The following is a 15,469-nucleotide window of genomic DNA, read 5'->3' on the forward strand; positions in this document are numbered from 1 at the left end:
GTGCACACGCAGTATCATACTGTCAGCGTACAGGAGATCTCGTCACTGTCACTAGTTGGCACTGCTCAGACAGACATGTCACCTACTGTAGGTATCGGCTTCAAAAGCTTTGTTGGGAAAAACTGAGATTTGGAACTTTCTGTTATTTGTGCAAAGATGTTATTTATTTTTACTCATTTTTTATTTTATTATTTGGAAATAGCAGAATTTGCACATTATTTTATATTTTTGTCTGTCTTATTACAACATTTCTAAAAAATTAATCATTTATTGTGATCAAACAGTTACTCAGCACTTGAGTAGTCTTTTCACCAAATACTTTTTTACTCTTACTTGAGTCATTTTTTTGGTGGACTACTTTTTACTTCTACTTGAGTCATATTATTTTGAAGTAACGCTGGCTACTCTACCCACCTCTGCTCAGCGGCCAGAGTCGGGTGAAGGAGGACGAGGTTGCCTGGAAGAAGTGGTGGCGCAGGAGAAGAAAGTGTTTGGTGTGTTGGTGTTTTGGGACTGTGTTGTGGCCTGGGGGACACGGGGAAGATGTGCCCTCCAGCTGAAGACAAATAAAAGTCTTTTTATTTTATACATGCCTCCGTGTCCATCTATGTCGGGTCAGGTGCCTATATAGCGCCTTTTGTTACAGCAGCTGTGAGGAATAAGAAACGCGGGTGTCTGCAACACAAACGGAAGAGAGTCTCGTCAGTCTAATGTCTCGTGTTTTACGTGCCACGACAGAAGGGAGATAAAAACAAGGAGACTGCGACAGAACTCAACTGTACTGAAAAGCACCCATACAGGATCGGCTCCATCAGGCATCGCATTACTGTCAAAAAATTGGGTGAGCTTCCGATAAACGGGAAAAACACAAAAATGTGTTGGAATGTCATCAATGTGATTTTTCTTCCCCTGCGATTTCAAGTCGTCTCAGGCGACGAGATCAGCAGCTTTTGGTCATTACTTTTTGGACTTGTGTTTTAAATGGCGTCATTTTGCTTGACTTCTCCCTACACATTAAATAAAATAATGTTTTTTTTTATTATGTTGTTGTTTATCGTGGTACTGGAGAGTGTTGATGTGTTCTGTTTATTAGACTTTCAGGTAACATTTTCACTTTACTCTGTAAACATGAAAATATTCCTACTGCTACAACGGGCAGTATGGTGGCGCAGTGGGTAGCGCTGCTGCCTCGCAGTTAGGTGGCCTGGGTTCGGTTCCTGGGTCCTCCCTGCGTGGAGTTTGCATGTCCTCCCCGTGTCTGCGTGGGTTTCCTCTCACAGTCCAAAGACATGCAGGTTAGGTGCATTGGCGATTCTAAATTGTCCCTAGTGTGTGCTTGGTGTGTGTGTGTGTGCCCTGCGGTGGATTGGCACCCTGCCCGGAGTTTGTTTCCTGCCTTGCTCAAACAAACGAAAAGTTTACAAATGGTGTATTGCTGTGGAACTTTGCCTTAATATAGCTGCTGTAAAAGTTTGGCGATGGCCACCCTGTATACTGAAAAAGCAACATGAAAATAATCCCGTTGTTACAAGCGGATTTCAGAACAGAGGGTGAAACAGAGACATTTTATATGGCAGACACAGGAAGGGGATGGCACAGAGCGGCCGGAAGAGGAGGTGATGTCTTTGTTATATGGATTCTGAAGAGGACGATGTCATCAAGGTTGGACGAAAGTGACGTCACGAGAGGGAGGGTTGGTGGTGACGTCACTCTTTGTTTGGCTGCTTCTTCTGCTGGTCTGCAGTGGGACAGAAGGAGAAAGGATCAGACGACAGCGCCAACCCCTGGTCTGGCTGAGAAATAACATGATTGGAGCCTATGAGCCTTCTCCCAAGTGACACTGCTTTATAGCGCCCTGCGTGTACAGCCTTATCTGCATGAACGGCTGCTTTAAGCAAAGAGACTTACTCGCCCTGTGGTGGGCTGGCACCCTGCCCGGGGTTTGTTTCCCACCTTGCGCCCACCTTGTGTTGGCTGGGATTGGCTCCAGCAGACCCCCGTGACCCCCTGTAGTTAGGATATAGCAGGTTGGATAATGGATGGATGGATGGACGGATGGATGAATGCTACTACGACTACTAAATATAACAAAAAAAATTACTTACAGTCAAATAACACTTATTAACCTCCAGCTGTAGCCAAAAGGTTTGAGAACAACACAAGTATCGGTTTTTACCAAGTTTGCTGCTTCAGTGTTTTTAGATCTTTGTGTCAGATGTTTCTCTGGAACACTGAAGTAGAATGACAAGCAGTTCTTAAGTTTCGAAGGCTTTGATTGAGAATGACATGACGTTTATGCACAGAGTCCATATCTGCAGTGTGGGCCCTTCTTTCTTTGACAAGACCTCTGCAAATCGCCCTGGTAGGCTGGCAATCAACTCCTGAGCCAAATTCTGACTGATGGCAGCTGCCCATTCTTGCATAATCAATGCTTGGAGTTCGTCAGAATTGGTGGGTTTTTATTTGTCCACCTGCCTCTTGACCACAAGTTCTCAATGGGATTAAAGGACTGGGGATTTTCCTAGCCATGGACCCCAAAATTTCAATGTTTTGTTCCCTGAGACACTTAGTTCTCAATTTGGCCTTATGGCCCGGTGCTCCATCATGTTGGTCACCAAGCTGTTCTTAGATGGTTGGGAGAAGATGCTCTCGGAGGATGTTTTGGTCCCATTCTTTATTCATGGCTGTGTTCTTAGACCAAATTGTTGGCTGACATGAATTGTCTCAGGATGCTTTCCTGTTGGCATGACACAGGACTGATGGTAGCGCCGCTCACCTTTTCTTTTTTCCGGATGCCCCAAACAATCGGAAAGGGGATTCATCTGAGAAATGACTTTCCCCCAGCAGTCCAATCCCAGAATATTAGTCTGTCCCTGATGGCTGCCCTTCTTGACATCCACCAGGCCATCCTCCAAAAGTCTTCGCCTCTCTCACACCTGCCTGCTGCCATTCCTGAGCATTTTGTTGATGCCCCGATCCCAAGCCATGAATAAAGAATGGGACCAAAACATCCTCCGAGAGCAACTTCTCTCAACCATCCAAGAACAGTTTGGTGACCAACATGAAGGAGCACCAGGCCATAAGGCAAAAGTGACAACTAAGTGGCTTGGGGAACAAAACATCGACATTTTGGGGTCCATGGCCAGGAAACTCCCCATTCCTTAATCCCATTGAGAACTTCTGCTCAAGAGGCGGGTGAACAAACAAAATCCCACCAATTCTGACAAACTCCAAGCATTGATTATGCAAGAATGGGCAGCTGCCATCAGTCAGGATTGGGCCCAGGAGTTGATTGACAGACAGCATTGCCAGGGTGAATTGCAGAGGTCTTGAAAAAGAAAGATGGGCCAACACTGTAAATATGGACTCTTTGCATTAACTTCATGGAATTGTCAATAAAAGCCTTTGAAACTTGCTGGTAATTCTTCTTCAGAGTACCATAGAAACATCTGACAAACAGATTTGAAAACACTGAAGCAGCAAACTTTGTAAAAATGAATATTTGTGTCATTCTCAAAACTTTTGGTCACGGCTATACATAAAAAAATCTGCAAAAATGAAACAAAGAAGTGTAAAAACAAAAGCAGGAGTCACGCCACTTACCTGATTCCGGTCTCTTGCATTTGCATATCTGAATCTCTGAATGTAGTAGAAGACTAGCCAGGCGAGAGAGATGATCATCAGCACAATAAAAGAGATGGAAACAAAGACCACCGACGTGCGGCTGACGTATTTTTGAAGGTTGCGCGTCCCTATGGTGATGTGCATCATCACGGTGACATTCCTTTCCAGTAACATTACAATCTCTTTCCCTTTGGGCTCAGGAATCATGATTGCCACAATATCTCCAGCACCTGCATTGGGGAAGAAAGATGAAATATGAGAGTGGTGTCCACAAGTCTCAAGAGCATCTGATATACTGCATTGCAAGATGGGGAACAAGAACATAACCATTTGTGCCTCTTTTTGTTCCCCAACCTTCTTTAACCGGACCTCAAAATGTTGACACGATTATCCCACATCCCCGGTCACCAGCCCTTACTGCCACTGCTACAGACCAAAAATGACGATGCAGCTTACAGAGTAGACTCAGCTGTGCCAGGACTACAGACCAGCCTCCATGGTCAGCAAAAGCAAGAAGCTGCTCAGAGACCCGGGGGCCTCATGTAAAAATGGTGTGTACGCACAAAAATGTTGCGTAAGAACATTTCCACGTTCAAATCACGATGTACTGTATAAAACCTAAACTTGGCGTAAAGCCACACACATTTCCACGGTATCTCATACCCTGTCGTCGCCAAGTTCTGCGCTCAGTTTTGCAGACTGACGGCACCCAGTGTCAAAGCAGTGCTACTGTTCCTGTGTGGTTATCCTTTCTTTTTTAGATCCACATCCCTGACGCGGCTTTATAAATACACTGAAATTAACTGCATATTGTTTATTAGTTTAATGCCTCTGATTGTAATTAACCTGTGTGGAGGATGGCCAGCCATTTATCCCGGCCAATACCCCCAAGCCGCCAGGTGGAGCCATCCTTGCAGCATGGAGGTCCCCTAAAGACCAGCAGGGCATCATGGACAATGGAGATGGAGATGCCATGGGGGCCACAAGAGGGAGCTGCGGGGAGGACTAAGGACTTCTTCGTGCCCTATGACCCAGACGTTCGTCATAGGAAGAGCGACGGACTTCCGGGTTGAAGAAAAGAACTTTTAGCTGACCCGGAAGTGATTGAGAATTACATGGACTGAGGATAGGGAACACTTCCGGGTCAGGGAATATAAAAGGACTGTGGGAGCTCCCAGACGGCGAGCTGAGTTAGGAGGCAGGGTGGCTAAGCGTCTGGGAGTGGAGGATTGGGTATTTGAGAATTGTAGAGAGGAGTGTGCTTTGTGCACATTATTATTATAATAAATAATAATTGGACTTTTTATCTGGTGTCTGACGTGTGGTCTGAGGGTACAAGGGTGCGAGGAAACCCTAAACTGTCACACCTGTAACAATATAATGGTGCATGGAATGGTCAAACTATTCTAAATACCATAGCTGCTTTAGCTTTGTTACTCTCACTGTACCTTTTTCTTCTTTCAGCTACACTTGTTAGGAGTTGCCACAGCGGATCATCTTTTTCCATATTACTCTCACTGCAACACTCTGAGTATTTATATCACTGTATCTGAGTGTGAATCACAGCAGCAGCTGATCAGAAAGAGAATTATCAGTATACAGCAATCACGCACATGCTGCCTCAGCCATGCGCACAGTCTATTTGAACTGCTCTCATATGACAAACGCTTCAGAGTCTTTCCTGTACGGACCACGCGGTTCAGAAAGAGTTTCATCCCAAGAACTCTAAACGCACTCCATCAAGTGCTCCTTGTAGAACTGTTAGTACTTATTAGTTCAATCACCTCACTGTAAACTGGCACTACGGTTATAATATTACACAACCTGCGCCACTTTATGAAGCACGTATTTACAGATGATGACGATATTATTTTTAAAGATGAAATGCAGCAAAATATGTTTATCATATTATACAGATAAAACTTTAACTTCATTTAAATAATCTTTATTGTTAATAATTAAACATGCCAGGATATGGTGCTGCAGCGCTAGCGTTCACGGTTTGTTCCTGCCTCACGCTGTATTCTTGCTGGTGCTGACGCGACACTGGAAGGATAGATGGATAGAATAATTAAACACGTACTACGAAGAAATTTCAATGTTCCTTAAAAGTTTTGAAGAGTCGGCGTTGTAAGCTTACAGATGGCTTAATGTCTATTACAGAGCTGATTGTGTGGCGACTGGTTACTTGGAGAAAGAAAAGTAAGGACAGGAATTGGAGGTTAGTACATTTGAAAGAGACAGGACTGCTACAGTAAAGTATTTCATTGAAGGTCGCGCACGGTGCAGCAAGCATCTTGTGTGAGACATTAACAATCACTGCACCACTGTGTCCCCAAGTTTAATAACATGCTTTAACTCCTATCATCATGAAAATGATATCACATATACTTCTCGGTATTTGAATTATTCAGAGAGCTGTAATATCACGGATGCAATGAATTCTGTGTCCTGTTGAAGGAAGAGAGCCGGTTTAAGAAGCACGTAGTGATTGACACGCACAGAGCACATACGAGTAGAAGATCAAATACAAAACAAAGCATTTAACTTGCTCTGCTCTGCCACGGATGTCAAACTGTCCAGCTCCGTGCCTACAATAGAGCCTGCCTTCCTCACCAGTCTGTCCAGTCGTGAGGCGTCCCTCTTCTTTATGCTGCCTCCCCAGCACACCACCGCGTAGAAGAGGGCGCTCGCCACAACCATCTGGTAGAACATCTGTAGCATCTTATTGCAGATGTTTGAAGGATGCCAGCCTTCTAAGGACGTATAGTCGGCTCTGTCCTCTCTTACACAGAACATCAGTATTGGCAGTCCAGTCCAGTTTATCATCCAGCTGTCCCAGGTATTTATAGATCTGTACCCTCTGCACAGTCACCTCTGATGATCACGGGGTCCATGAGGGGCCTGGGCCTCCTAAAATCCACCACCAGCTCCTTGGTCTTGCTGGTGTTCAGGTGTAGGTGGTTTGAGTCGCACCATTTAACAAAGTCCTTGATTAGGTTCCTATACTCCTCCTCCTGCCCACTCCTGATGCAGCCCACGATAGCAGTGTCGTCAGTGAACTTTTGCACGTGGCAGGACTCCGAGTTGTATTGGAAGTCTGATGTATGTTGGCTGAACAGGACCGGAGAAAGTCCAGTCCCCTGCAGCGCTCCTGTGCTGCTGACCACAATGTCATGTAAAGAGCCAAACACACCGCTGAGGCCACACAGGAGTTTGTCAAAGCTAAAAAATGGAAAATTCTTGAATTGCCAAGCCAGCCACCCGATTCAAATCAAAAGTATCAGGCCTTCCTGATGCTGAAGAGAAAACCTAAGAGGTCAACCACATCCCCCTCTCCCCAAAATAAGCAGGATCTGAAGATGGCTGCATTAGAGGCTTGGCAGAGCATCACCTGAGAAGACCCTCAGCACCTGCTGATGTCTATGAACGGCAGACTTCAAGCAGTCATAGCATGTGAGGGACATGTGACATAGTCCTAAATATGACAATATACATATATGATGGCTTTAAGAGACCTGCCATTGCTGTGTTCCAAACATTATCCATCCATCCATCCATTTTACAACCCCTTGAATCCGAACACAGGGTCACAGGGGTCTGCTGGAGCCAATCCTGGCCAACACAGGGTGCAAGGCAGGAACCAAATCCCGGGCAGGGCGCCAACCCACCGCAGTCCAAACATTATGGTGTAGAAATAGTGTTGTGTGATCAAAATGTTTGTAAACTACCCTGAAACGAAAGTCTGTAATGTGCATTTTAATTACGTCCGCAGTGTTAGATTTGTACTTTTAAACTGCACAAAAGTAGAAGGCAAGTACAAGCTTTGCACACCTGGATTTGGCCAATTTACCTCATTCTTCCTGGCAGATCATCTCAGGCTCTATTAGATTAGATGCAAAGTGCCAGTAAACTGCCATCTTCAGGTCACACCAGACCTGTTCTAGGGGGTCTGTCTGGGCCCCTCAAGGGCAGTCAGAGACTTGTCCCAAAGTCACACATGACACGTGCCAATCCTTAAACTCAAACTACTGCAAGGCCCTTATACAGCATCATACCCTCTTCAACTGCAGCCCTCACCAGTGACCCAGTATGTGCCACCAAACTCATTGGCAGGCGCTTCATCCTACAACAAGATAATGAGCCAAACACACCGTTGAGGTCACACAGGAGTTTATCAAAGCTAAGAAATGGAAAATTCTTGAAGGGCCAAGCCGGTCACCAAGTCCAATTCAGGGGGCCTTCCATATGCTAAAGAGAAAACTTAAGGGGACAAGCCCCCCAAAACAAGCAAGAGCTGAAGATGGCTGCATTAGAGGCTTGACAGAACATCACCAGAGAAGACCCTCAGGACCTGCTGATGTCTATGAATCACAGACTTCAAGCAGTCATTGCATGCTGGGAAATGCAACAAAGTACTTACTATGATGGCTTAAATAGACCTGCCATTGCTGAGTCCCAAACTCTATGGCGCCCAGAAATGGGGGAGCACGTAGAAAAAGTGTTGTGTGACCAAAATGAAAGTCTGCAAAGTGCACTTTAATCACAAGGTCTGAATTGTTTGATTTGTAATTTTAACCTGTGGAGAAGAGGGTGAATGAAATCAAGGAAAAATGGGGTCTTTGTCTCCAACAGAATGTAAAAAAAAAGGTAATTAATTTAGTCAGCCACCCGTTTTTAAATCAAAAGTATCAGGCCTCCTGTATCCTAAAGAAACAAGCCGCCCAAACCAAGCAGGGGCTGGGCATGGCTACATCAGAGGCTTGGCAGAGCATCACCAGGGAAGACCCCCAGCACCTTGCCAGGTTGATGTCCATGAATCACAGATTTCAAGCTGTCATTGCACACGGGGCGATATGCGACAAAGTCTTATATATGATAACGGCTTTAACAGACCAGCCGTCACTGTGTGCCAAACATTAGGGTGCCCTAAAATTCCATGTAGGAAAATTGGCGTGTGACTGAAATGTCTGCAAATCCCCTGAAATGAAAGTCTGCAGTACGCACTTTAATCACGATGTCTGAAGTGTTTGATTTGTAATAACTGCAGTGCAGAGGGGGAAATCAAGGAAAACAAAACGTGTCCAAATGTTATGGAGGGCACTGTAAATGTCCTAAACTTTCAAGACTCTTTTCAAATAATATTTCCTACTTTTGTTACCATTGGTTTTACTGTGTTTAAATTAAACTTTTCTTTATAATAATACTGATTTTAAACTATTTAACTGGGTCAAGGTACAGTAACAAGAGCACCTGGTGTGGATGACTGCCGTATTCCCACTGGGGTTAGCAGCTGAGGGGGGATACTGCCAATAAAAGCAGTGCAGTGAGTGGGCACCTGCTGTGGTGATTGGCATAGGTGTAGCTGAACGTTTGGTTTGGTCTGCTTGTACACAGCAAGTAAGTCCATCCATCCATTATCCAACCCGCTATATCCTAACTACAGGGGTTCACAGGGGGTCTGCTGGAGCCAACACAGGGCACAAACCCCGGGCAGGGTGCCAGCCCACCACAGGGCAAGTAAGTCTCTTTGCTTGAAGCAGCCGTTCATGAGCAGATAAGGCTGTACACGCAGGGCGCTATAAAGCAGTGTCACTTGGGAGAAGGCTCACAGGCCTTATTATGTTATTTCTTATCATGTTATTTCTCAGCCAGACCAGGGGTTGGCGCTGTCATCTGATCCTTTCTCCTTCTGTCCCACTGCAGACCAGCAGAAGAAGGAGCCAAACAAAGAGTGACGTCACCACCAACCCTCCCTCTCGTGACGTCACTTTCGTCCAACCCTGATGACATCGTCCTCTTCAGAATCCATATAACAAAGACATCACCTCCTCTTCCGGCCGCTCTGTGCCATCCCCTTCCTGTGTCTGCCATATAAATGTCTCTGTTTCACCCTCTGTTCTGAAATCCGCTTGTAACAACGGGATTATTTTCATTTTCACTTTTACAGCAGCTATATGAAGGCAAAGTTCCACAGCAATACACCATTTGTAAACTTTTCGTTTGTCTCACTTCCATACTGAGCCAACATCCTTGGGTGAAATTCAGCAGGTTTCACTCCCCCTGCCTTAAAAAAAAATCTCACAATGCCACGTTAATCGACAATCAAAACAATCAAACCAATCACCAGGACCAGATAATATTTATCCTCGAGTTCATAAGGAGGCTAGCGAGTGCAGAAATAAACCCCTGACACATTTTCAGGATGTTACTACACACTGGGGAGATTCCACTGGACTTGAAAATGGCAAATATCATCCCGTTATATAAAAAGGGTGACAGGGCAGATCAGAGCAACTAGAGGCCAGTAAGCTTAACGGGCATCACAGGAAAATTAATGGAAGGGAATATTAAGGAGAAGATTGAGGAACACATGGCAAGGACAGGACAGTCAGCGTGGGGTCAGAAGAGGGAGGTCGCGTTTTACTGACAGGCTGGAATTCTATGAGGGGGCAACAAAAGGATAGATAGATACGATACGACCAGAGTGGGGATCTGACCAGAGTGGAGCAGATGAGGTTATTTATCTGGAGATTCAGAAAGCATTTGATAAGGTGCCACATGAGAGGAGGGCATCAAACTAAAAGAAGTGGCAGTTCAGAGTGTGTGGTGTGTAGATGGGTTCAGAATTGGCTCAGACACAGGAAGTGGAGGGTGATGGTGTGAGGAACCTCATCAGAATTAGGGTGACGTTAAGAGTGGTGACCAGCAGGGGGCAGTGCTGGGGCTGCTGCTATCTTTAATATATATATAAATTAATGTATATATATATTAACATATATATAATAATATTAATATATATATAAATGATATAGATAGGAATATAAGGAACAAGCTGGTTAAGTTTGCAGATGATACCAAGATAGGTGAATTAGTACATAATCGAGAATCCATTATACCATCATAGAAGGACTTGGACAGCAGACAGGCATTGGGCAGATTTGTGGACGATGAAATTTAATGTCAGTAAATATAAAGAATTACAAATAGGAAGTAAAAATGTGAGGTTTGAATACATAATGGGAGGTCAGAAAATCGAGAAGGATTTAGGAGTCATAGTGGACTCTAAGCTATCAACTGCCAGACAAGCCATTCAGAAGGCTAACAGAGTGTCAGGTTATATAGCGCCTTGACGTGTGGAGCACAAGTCACAGGAGGTTCTGCTCAAGCTTTATAACACACTGGTGAGGCCTCATCTGGAGTACTGGGTGCAGTTTTGGTCTCCAGGCTACGAAAAGGACATAGCAGCACAAGAGAAAGTCCAGAGAAGAGCAACTCGGCTGATTCAGGGCTACAGGGGATGAGTTATGAGGAAAGATTAAAAGAGCTGAGCCTTTAATGGAGAAGAAGAGGAGACCTGATTGAAGTGTTTGAAATGATGAAGGGAATTAGTCCAGTGGATCGAGACGACGACTTTGCTGATTCGGGGCTACAGGGGATGAGTTATGAGGAAAGTTTAAAAGAGCTGAGCCTTTACAGTCTAAGCAGAAGAAAATGCAATGTAATTAAATTTAAAGTATCACAAATAGCAGGTAAAATGTGAGGTCTGAATACACAATGGGAGGTCTAAAAATCGAGAGTCCACTTTATGAGAAGGACTTAGGAGTCGTAGTGAACTCGACATGACAAACCATTAAGAAGGTTAACAGACTGTCGGGTTATATAGCGCCTTGATGTGTGAAGTACAAGTCACAGGAGGTTCTGCTCAAGCTTTATAACACACTGGTGAGGCCTCGTCTGGAGTCCTGGGTGCAGTTTTGGTCTCCAGGCTACAAAAAGGACATAGCAGCACAAGAGAAGGTCCAGAGAAAAGCGACTGGGCTGAGTCCAGGGCTACAGGGGATGAGTGATGAGGAAAGATTAAAAGAGCTGAGCCTTTACAGTTTAAACAAAAGAAAATGTAATTTAATTAACTGTAAATAATTGCACATAGGAAGTAAAAATGTGATATCTGAATACACACTGCAAGGTCAGAAAATCAAAAGTTGACCTTATGAGAAGGACTTAGGAGCCGTAGTGGACTTGACATTATCAACTACCAGACAGTGTTCAGAACCCATGAAGTAGGCTAGCAGAATGTCAGGTTATATAGCGCCTTGATGTGCGGAGTACAAGTCACAGGAGGTTCTGCTCAAGCTTTATAACTCATCTAGAGTCCTGGCTGCAGTTTTGGGCTCCAGGCTACAAAAAGGACACAACAGCACAAGAAAAGGTCCGGAGAAGAGCAACTACAGCAATAACTTTTATTTCTACAGCACATTTTCATACAAATCATGTTGCTCAAAGTGCTTTACATGATGAAGAAAGTGAAAAAAGACAAAATAAATAAGAAAACAGAATTAGGGAACACTAATTAACGTAGAATAAAAGTAAGGTCCGAAGGCCAGGGAGGAAAGAAAAAACAAAAAAAAACTCCAGACGGCCGGAGGAAAAAAAAAATAAAATCTGCAGCGGGTCCGAGGCCACGAGACCACCCAGCCAGCCCCCTCTAGGCATTCTACCTAACATCAATGACCTCAATCAGTCCTCACTGTATTCTAGTCTGATTCAGGGGCTACAGGGGATGAGTTATGAGGAAAGATTAAAAGCGCTGAGCCTTTACAGTTTCAGCAAAAGAAGATGAAGAGGAGACCTGACTGAAGTATTTGACATTATGAAGGGAATCAGTCCAGTGGATCGAGACGGTGACTTTAAAATGAGTTCATCAAGAACACGAGGACACAGCTGGAAACTTGTGAAGAGTAAATTTCGCACAAACATCAGGAAGTTTTTCTTTCCACAAACAACGATAGACACTTGGAATAAGCGACCAAGTAGTGTGGCAGACAGTAAGATGTTAGGGACTTTCAAAACTCGACTTGATGTTTTTTTGGAAGAAATAAGAGGACAGGACTGGCGAGCCTTGTTGGACTGAATGGCCTGTTCTCGTCTCGAATGTTCAAATGTTCTAATGGTGCCATCCCACAGCACATCCATGTACACTTGACCTTGGTTTCAATTAGACCAGAGGTTCTTAACCTGAGGTCCGTGGACCCCTGGGGGGATTCCATGGGTGGGTTTCAGGGGGTCCGCAAAGGACAGATAAGATTTAACATTAATATTCACTATACAGCTCGGTATAGAGCCATACAGCTACTACATACCTTTGTGAATCATGGACTTCAGAACTTGTTTCTATCAAAATGAAAAGTCGAAATAGATTTGGATGTCAAAGATGATATGCGTGTCACCTTGTTGAAGACCACTCCATAGTTTCATATTCTTATTTAAGGCAAACAAGAACAACCTTCTCATTAAAATAAAGCAGATAACAAGACAGTAGATGTAGTAATAATAGTAATGGCAGTAGAAAAAGTAGAAGTAGTAGATCTGTTTTAACTCTTTGAGGGCTGAATATTTTTTACAAAAAACAGTTTCTGAAAAGCAATGGTTTTACACAGAAATCTACGTAAAACGTCTGTTGCTGCATGCTGTGGCTGCCAGTTTGCCAAGAATGTGCGGCAGGCTTGCTGCCAGGCTGTCTTCACGTGGCTGGGAAAGCAGCAGCGGTCATGCTCGCAGTGCAGTACAATCTGGTTTCTACCTCTTATCATTGTTAAGTGGCAGTCCTCCCTGGCGGACATTGTCAGTACAACGATTAGCTGGGGACCAATCAGTTGAAGCTGGAACCTCACATTGGTTTTCGATCATCTGTATCAAAATCGAAGTCTGACAAGTCATAGTCCAGTTCAGAGATAATAGGCAAAATGTCGTCCATGGAGTATTTTGCTTTACGCATTCGCTTTGATCTCTCGCCAGACGTCAGTCCCATTTTTGCTGTTGTTTGCGCCTTGCTACTCATGTCAGTGCAGGAAATCTCGATCAAATCAATGAATCTAACATTCCTTCAGTCAACAAGAGTCCAACTAAGACATAAGACTTGGTTTTGTCACCGTTTACAGTTGATTACCATCGTCAACTCCTCCTTTTGACAAAAGTCGACATCAGCCCTGAAAGAGTTAATTTGCACAAGAGGATTGAATTTCATAATTAGAATGAGTGGCCGTTACATTCTGCATATGTTTTACTTTAAAGTTTAATAATACGTTGTGTAAGTCATATTTGTGTGAGACAATCAAATCTCGATAATAAAGTACACTAGCTTGAAGTAGCCAGTGGTGCCCGGGAGGAAAATAAAGTGTTTTTTTTTTAAATTGTTTGAGAAAAACATACCATTTATACTCACATATGAGTCGGGTCTTGAAACCTGAAAAATCAATCATAAAATCAGACCCCAACTTATACGCCTATTCAAAAATCCATCCATCCATTATTCAACCCACTATATCCTAACTACAAGGTCATGGGGGTCTGCTGGAGCCAATCCCAGCCAACAAGGGGCGCAAGGCAGGAAACAAACCCCGGGCAGGGCGCCAGCCCACCGCAGGGCACACACACACACACACACATACACCAAGCACACACTAGGGACAATTTATGACCAGTGCACCTAACCTGCATGTCTTTGGACTGTGGGAGGAAACCGGAGCAGACATGGGGAGAACATGCAAACGCCACGCAGCAAGGACCATGGAAGTAAATCCTGGTCTCCTTACTGCGAGGCAGCAGTGCTACCCACTGTGCCACCGTGCCCACCCCTGTTAAAAAATGCAACATATTTTTTTTTTTTTTACATCTTCTCACCTCCTCCAATCTCTCATCTAAGGAAGCGTATTAGGGCCACGGTAAAAAAAAAAATACGGACAAAGTGAAGAGAAAAAAAGTCTAAATGTCGAGATTAAAGTCGACATTTCCACTTTATTCTCGACAATACGCTCCCATACTCATCAGTTTCTCAGACAAATCGAATTTTGTTGCAGCAGCACAGTTACCAGTTTCTTTCGCTAATTTAAAACCAGCTTCATATTTTCTTCTGATCGAACGCTCCATCGTAGATAAGGGATGCTCTTATGATAAAGGTGTATGAGGGTGTGAGATACAAAAAACACAAAACAGTGCAAACGTCTCTTCGGAATAGTGCGGGTATTACCGTGTGGTCATGTAGGCACAATACATAGAAAAAAAGGGCTGTGTGCTCCGTGGTTCCTCTCTCAGGTGGGCATTAGCATATCATAATCTCTTGGACCAATAGCGGGAGTTTTCCACATTCGACTTATACGACGACATTATAAAATATCAGAAATTATATGGTAAAATCCAGTCCCGACTTATCCGTGGGAGAACTTATCCGCAAGTATATATGGTAATAAAAAAAATACGACTTTAAAAATAAAAATAAATTAACAAGCAATGAAGACTCACTTATGTGCTTGTCTTACAGTCTTATATGTATGTTATCATCCAGTTGACACTCGGAACCGGCCAACTCTATTTAATTTTAAAGGCAACAGGGCGCGGTGTCGCTCAAACATGAAGAATGCTGGCAGTCAGCTACAGTTCGCCCTCTGGCGGTCGTTCCGAGTGTCAACTGGATGATAACATGCATACAAGACCGCAAGATCACCTCCCACCCTACCCAGAAGGGGATGGGTTAGGGTTGATTTCACCCTACAGTATTTTTAGTTGACCAATGAGAAACACGTGTACCAAGTTTCATGAAAATCGCTCCAGCCGTTCGGACGTGATGCTGGAACATCCATACATACATATATACATACAAGGACGGTCTTAGGCATGTGCAAACTGTGCACCTGCACAGGGCCGCCAAATCCCAGGGGCCACCACGCCAATATATATTGAATATAAAACAGAAAGAGAAAAGACATTCGAATAGCCATTCTAAGCAAAATGAAGAGATTTCAAGTACATGAATCTGGCTATTCGAAACGAAAGTGAAAGGCGGCTC

The 15,469-nt window shown here is 44.1% G+C and overlaps 1 protein-coding gene across 2 annotated transcripts in view; it reads right to left on the reverse strand.

Annotated features, from left to right (window-relative positions):
* Positions 1 to 15,469, reverse strand: part of rnf150a (ring finger protein 150a) — a 149,664-nt gene that overhangs the window by 41,841 nt on the left and 92,354 nt on the right. For both annotated transcript variants that reach the window (XM_039750180.1, XM_039750181.1), the window contains exon 2: positions 3,604 to 3,854. In XM_039750180.1, the coding sequence (XP_039606114.1) occupies positions 3,604 to 3,854 (251 nt within the window). The remainder of the gene's footprint in view (positions 1 to 3,603; positions 3,855 to 15,469) is intronic.

Source organism: Polypterus senegalus, chromosome 4 (assembly GCF_016835505.1).
Source record: "Polypterus senegalus isolate Bchr_013 chromosome 4, ASM1683550v1, whole genome shotgun sequence".
NCBI lineage: Eukaryota > Metazoa > Chordata > Cladistia > Polypteriformes > Polypteridae > Polypterus > Polypterus senegalus.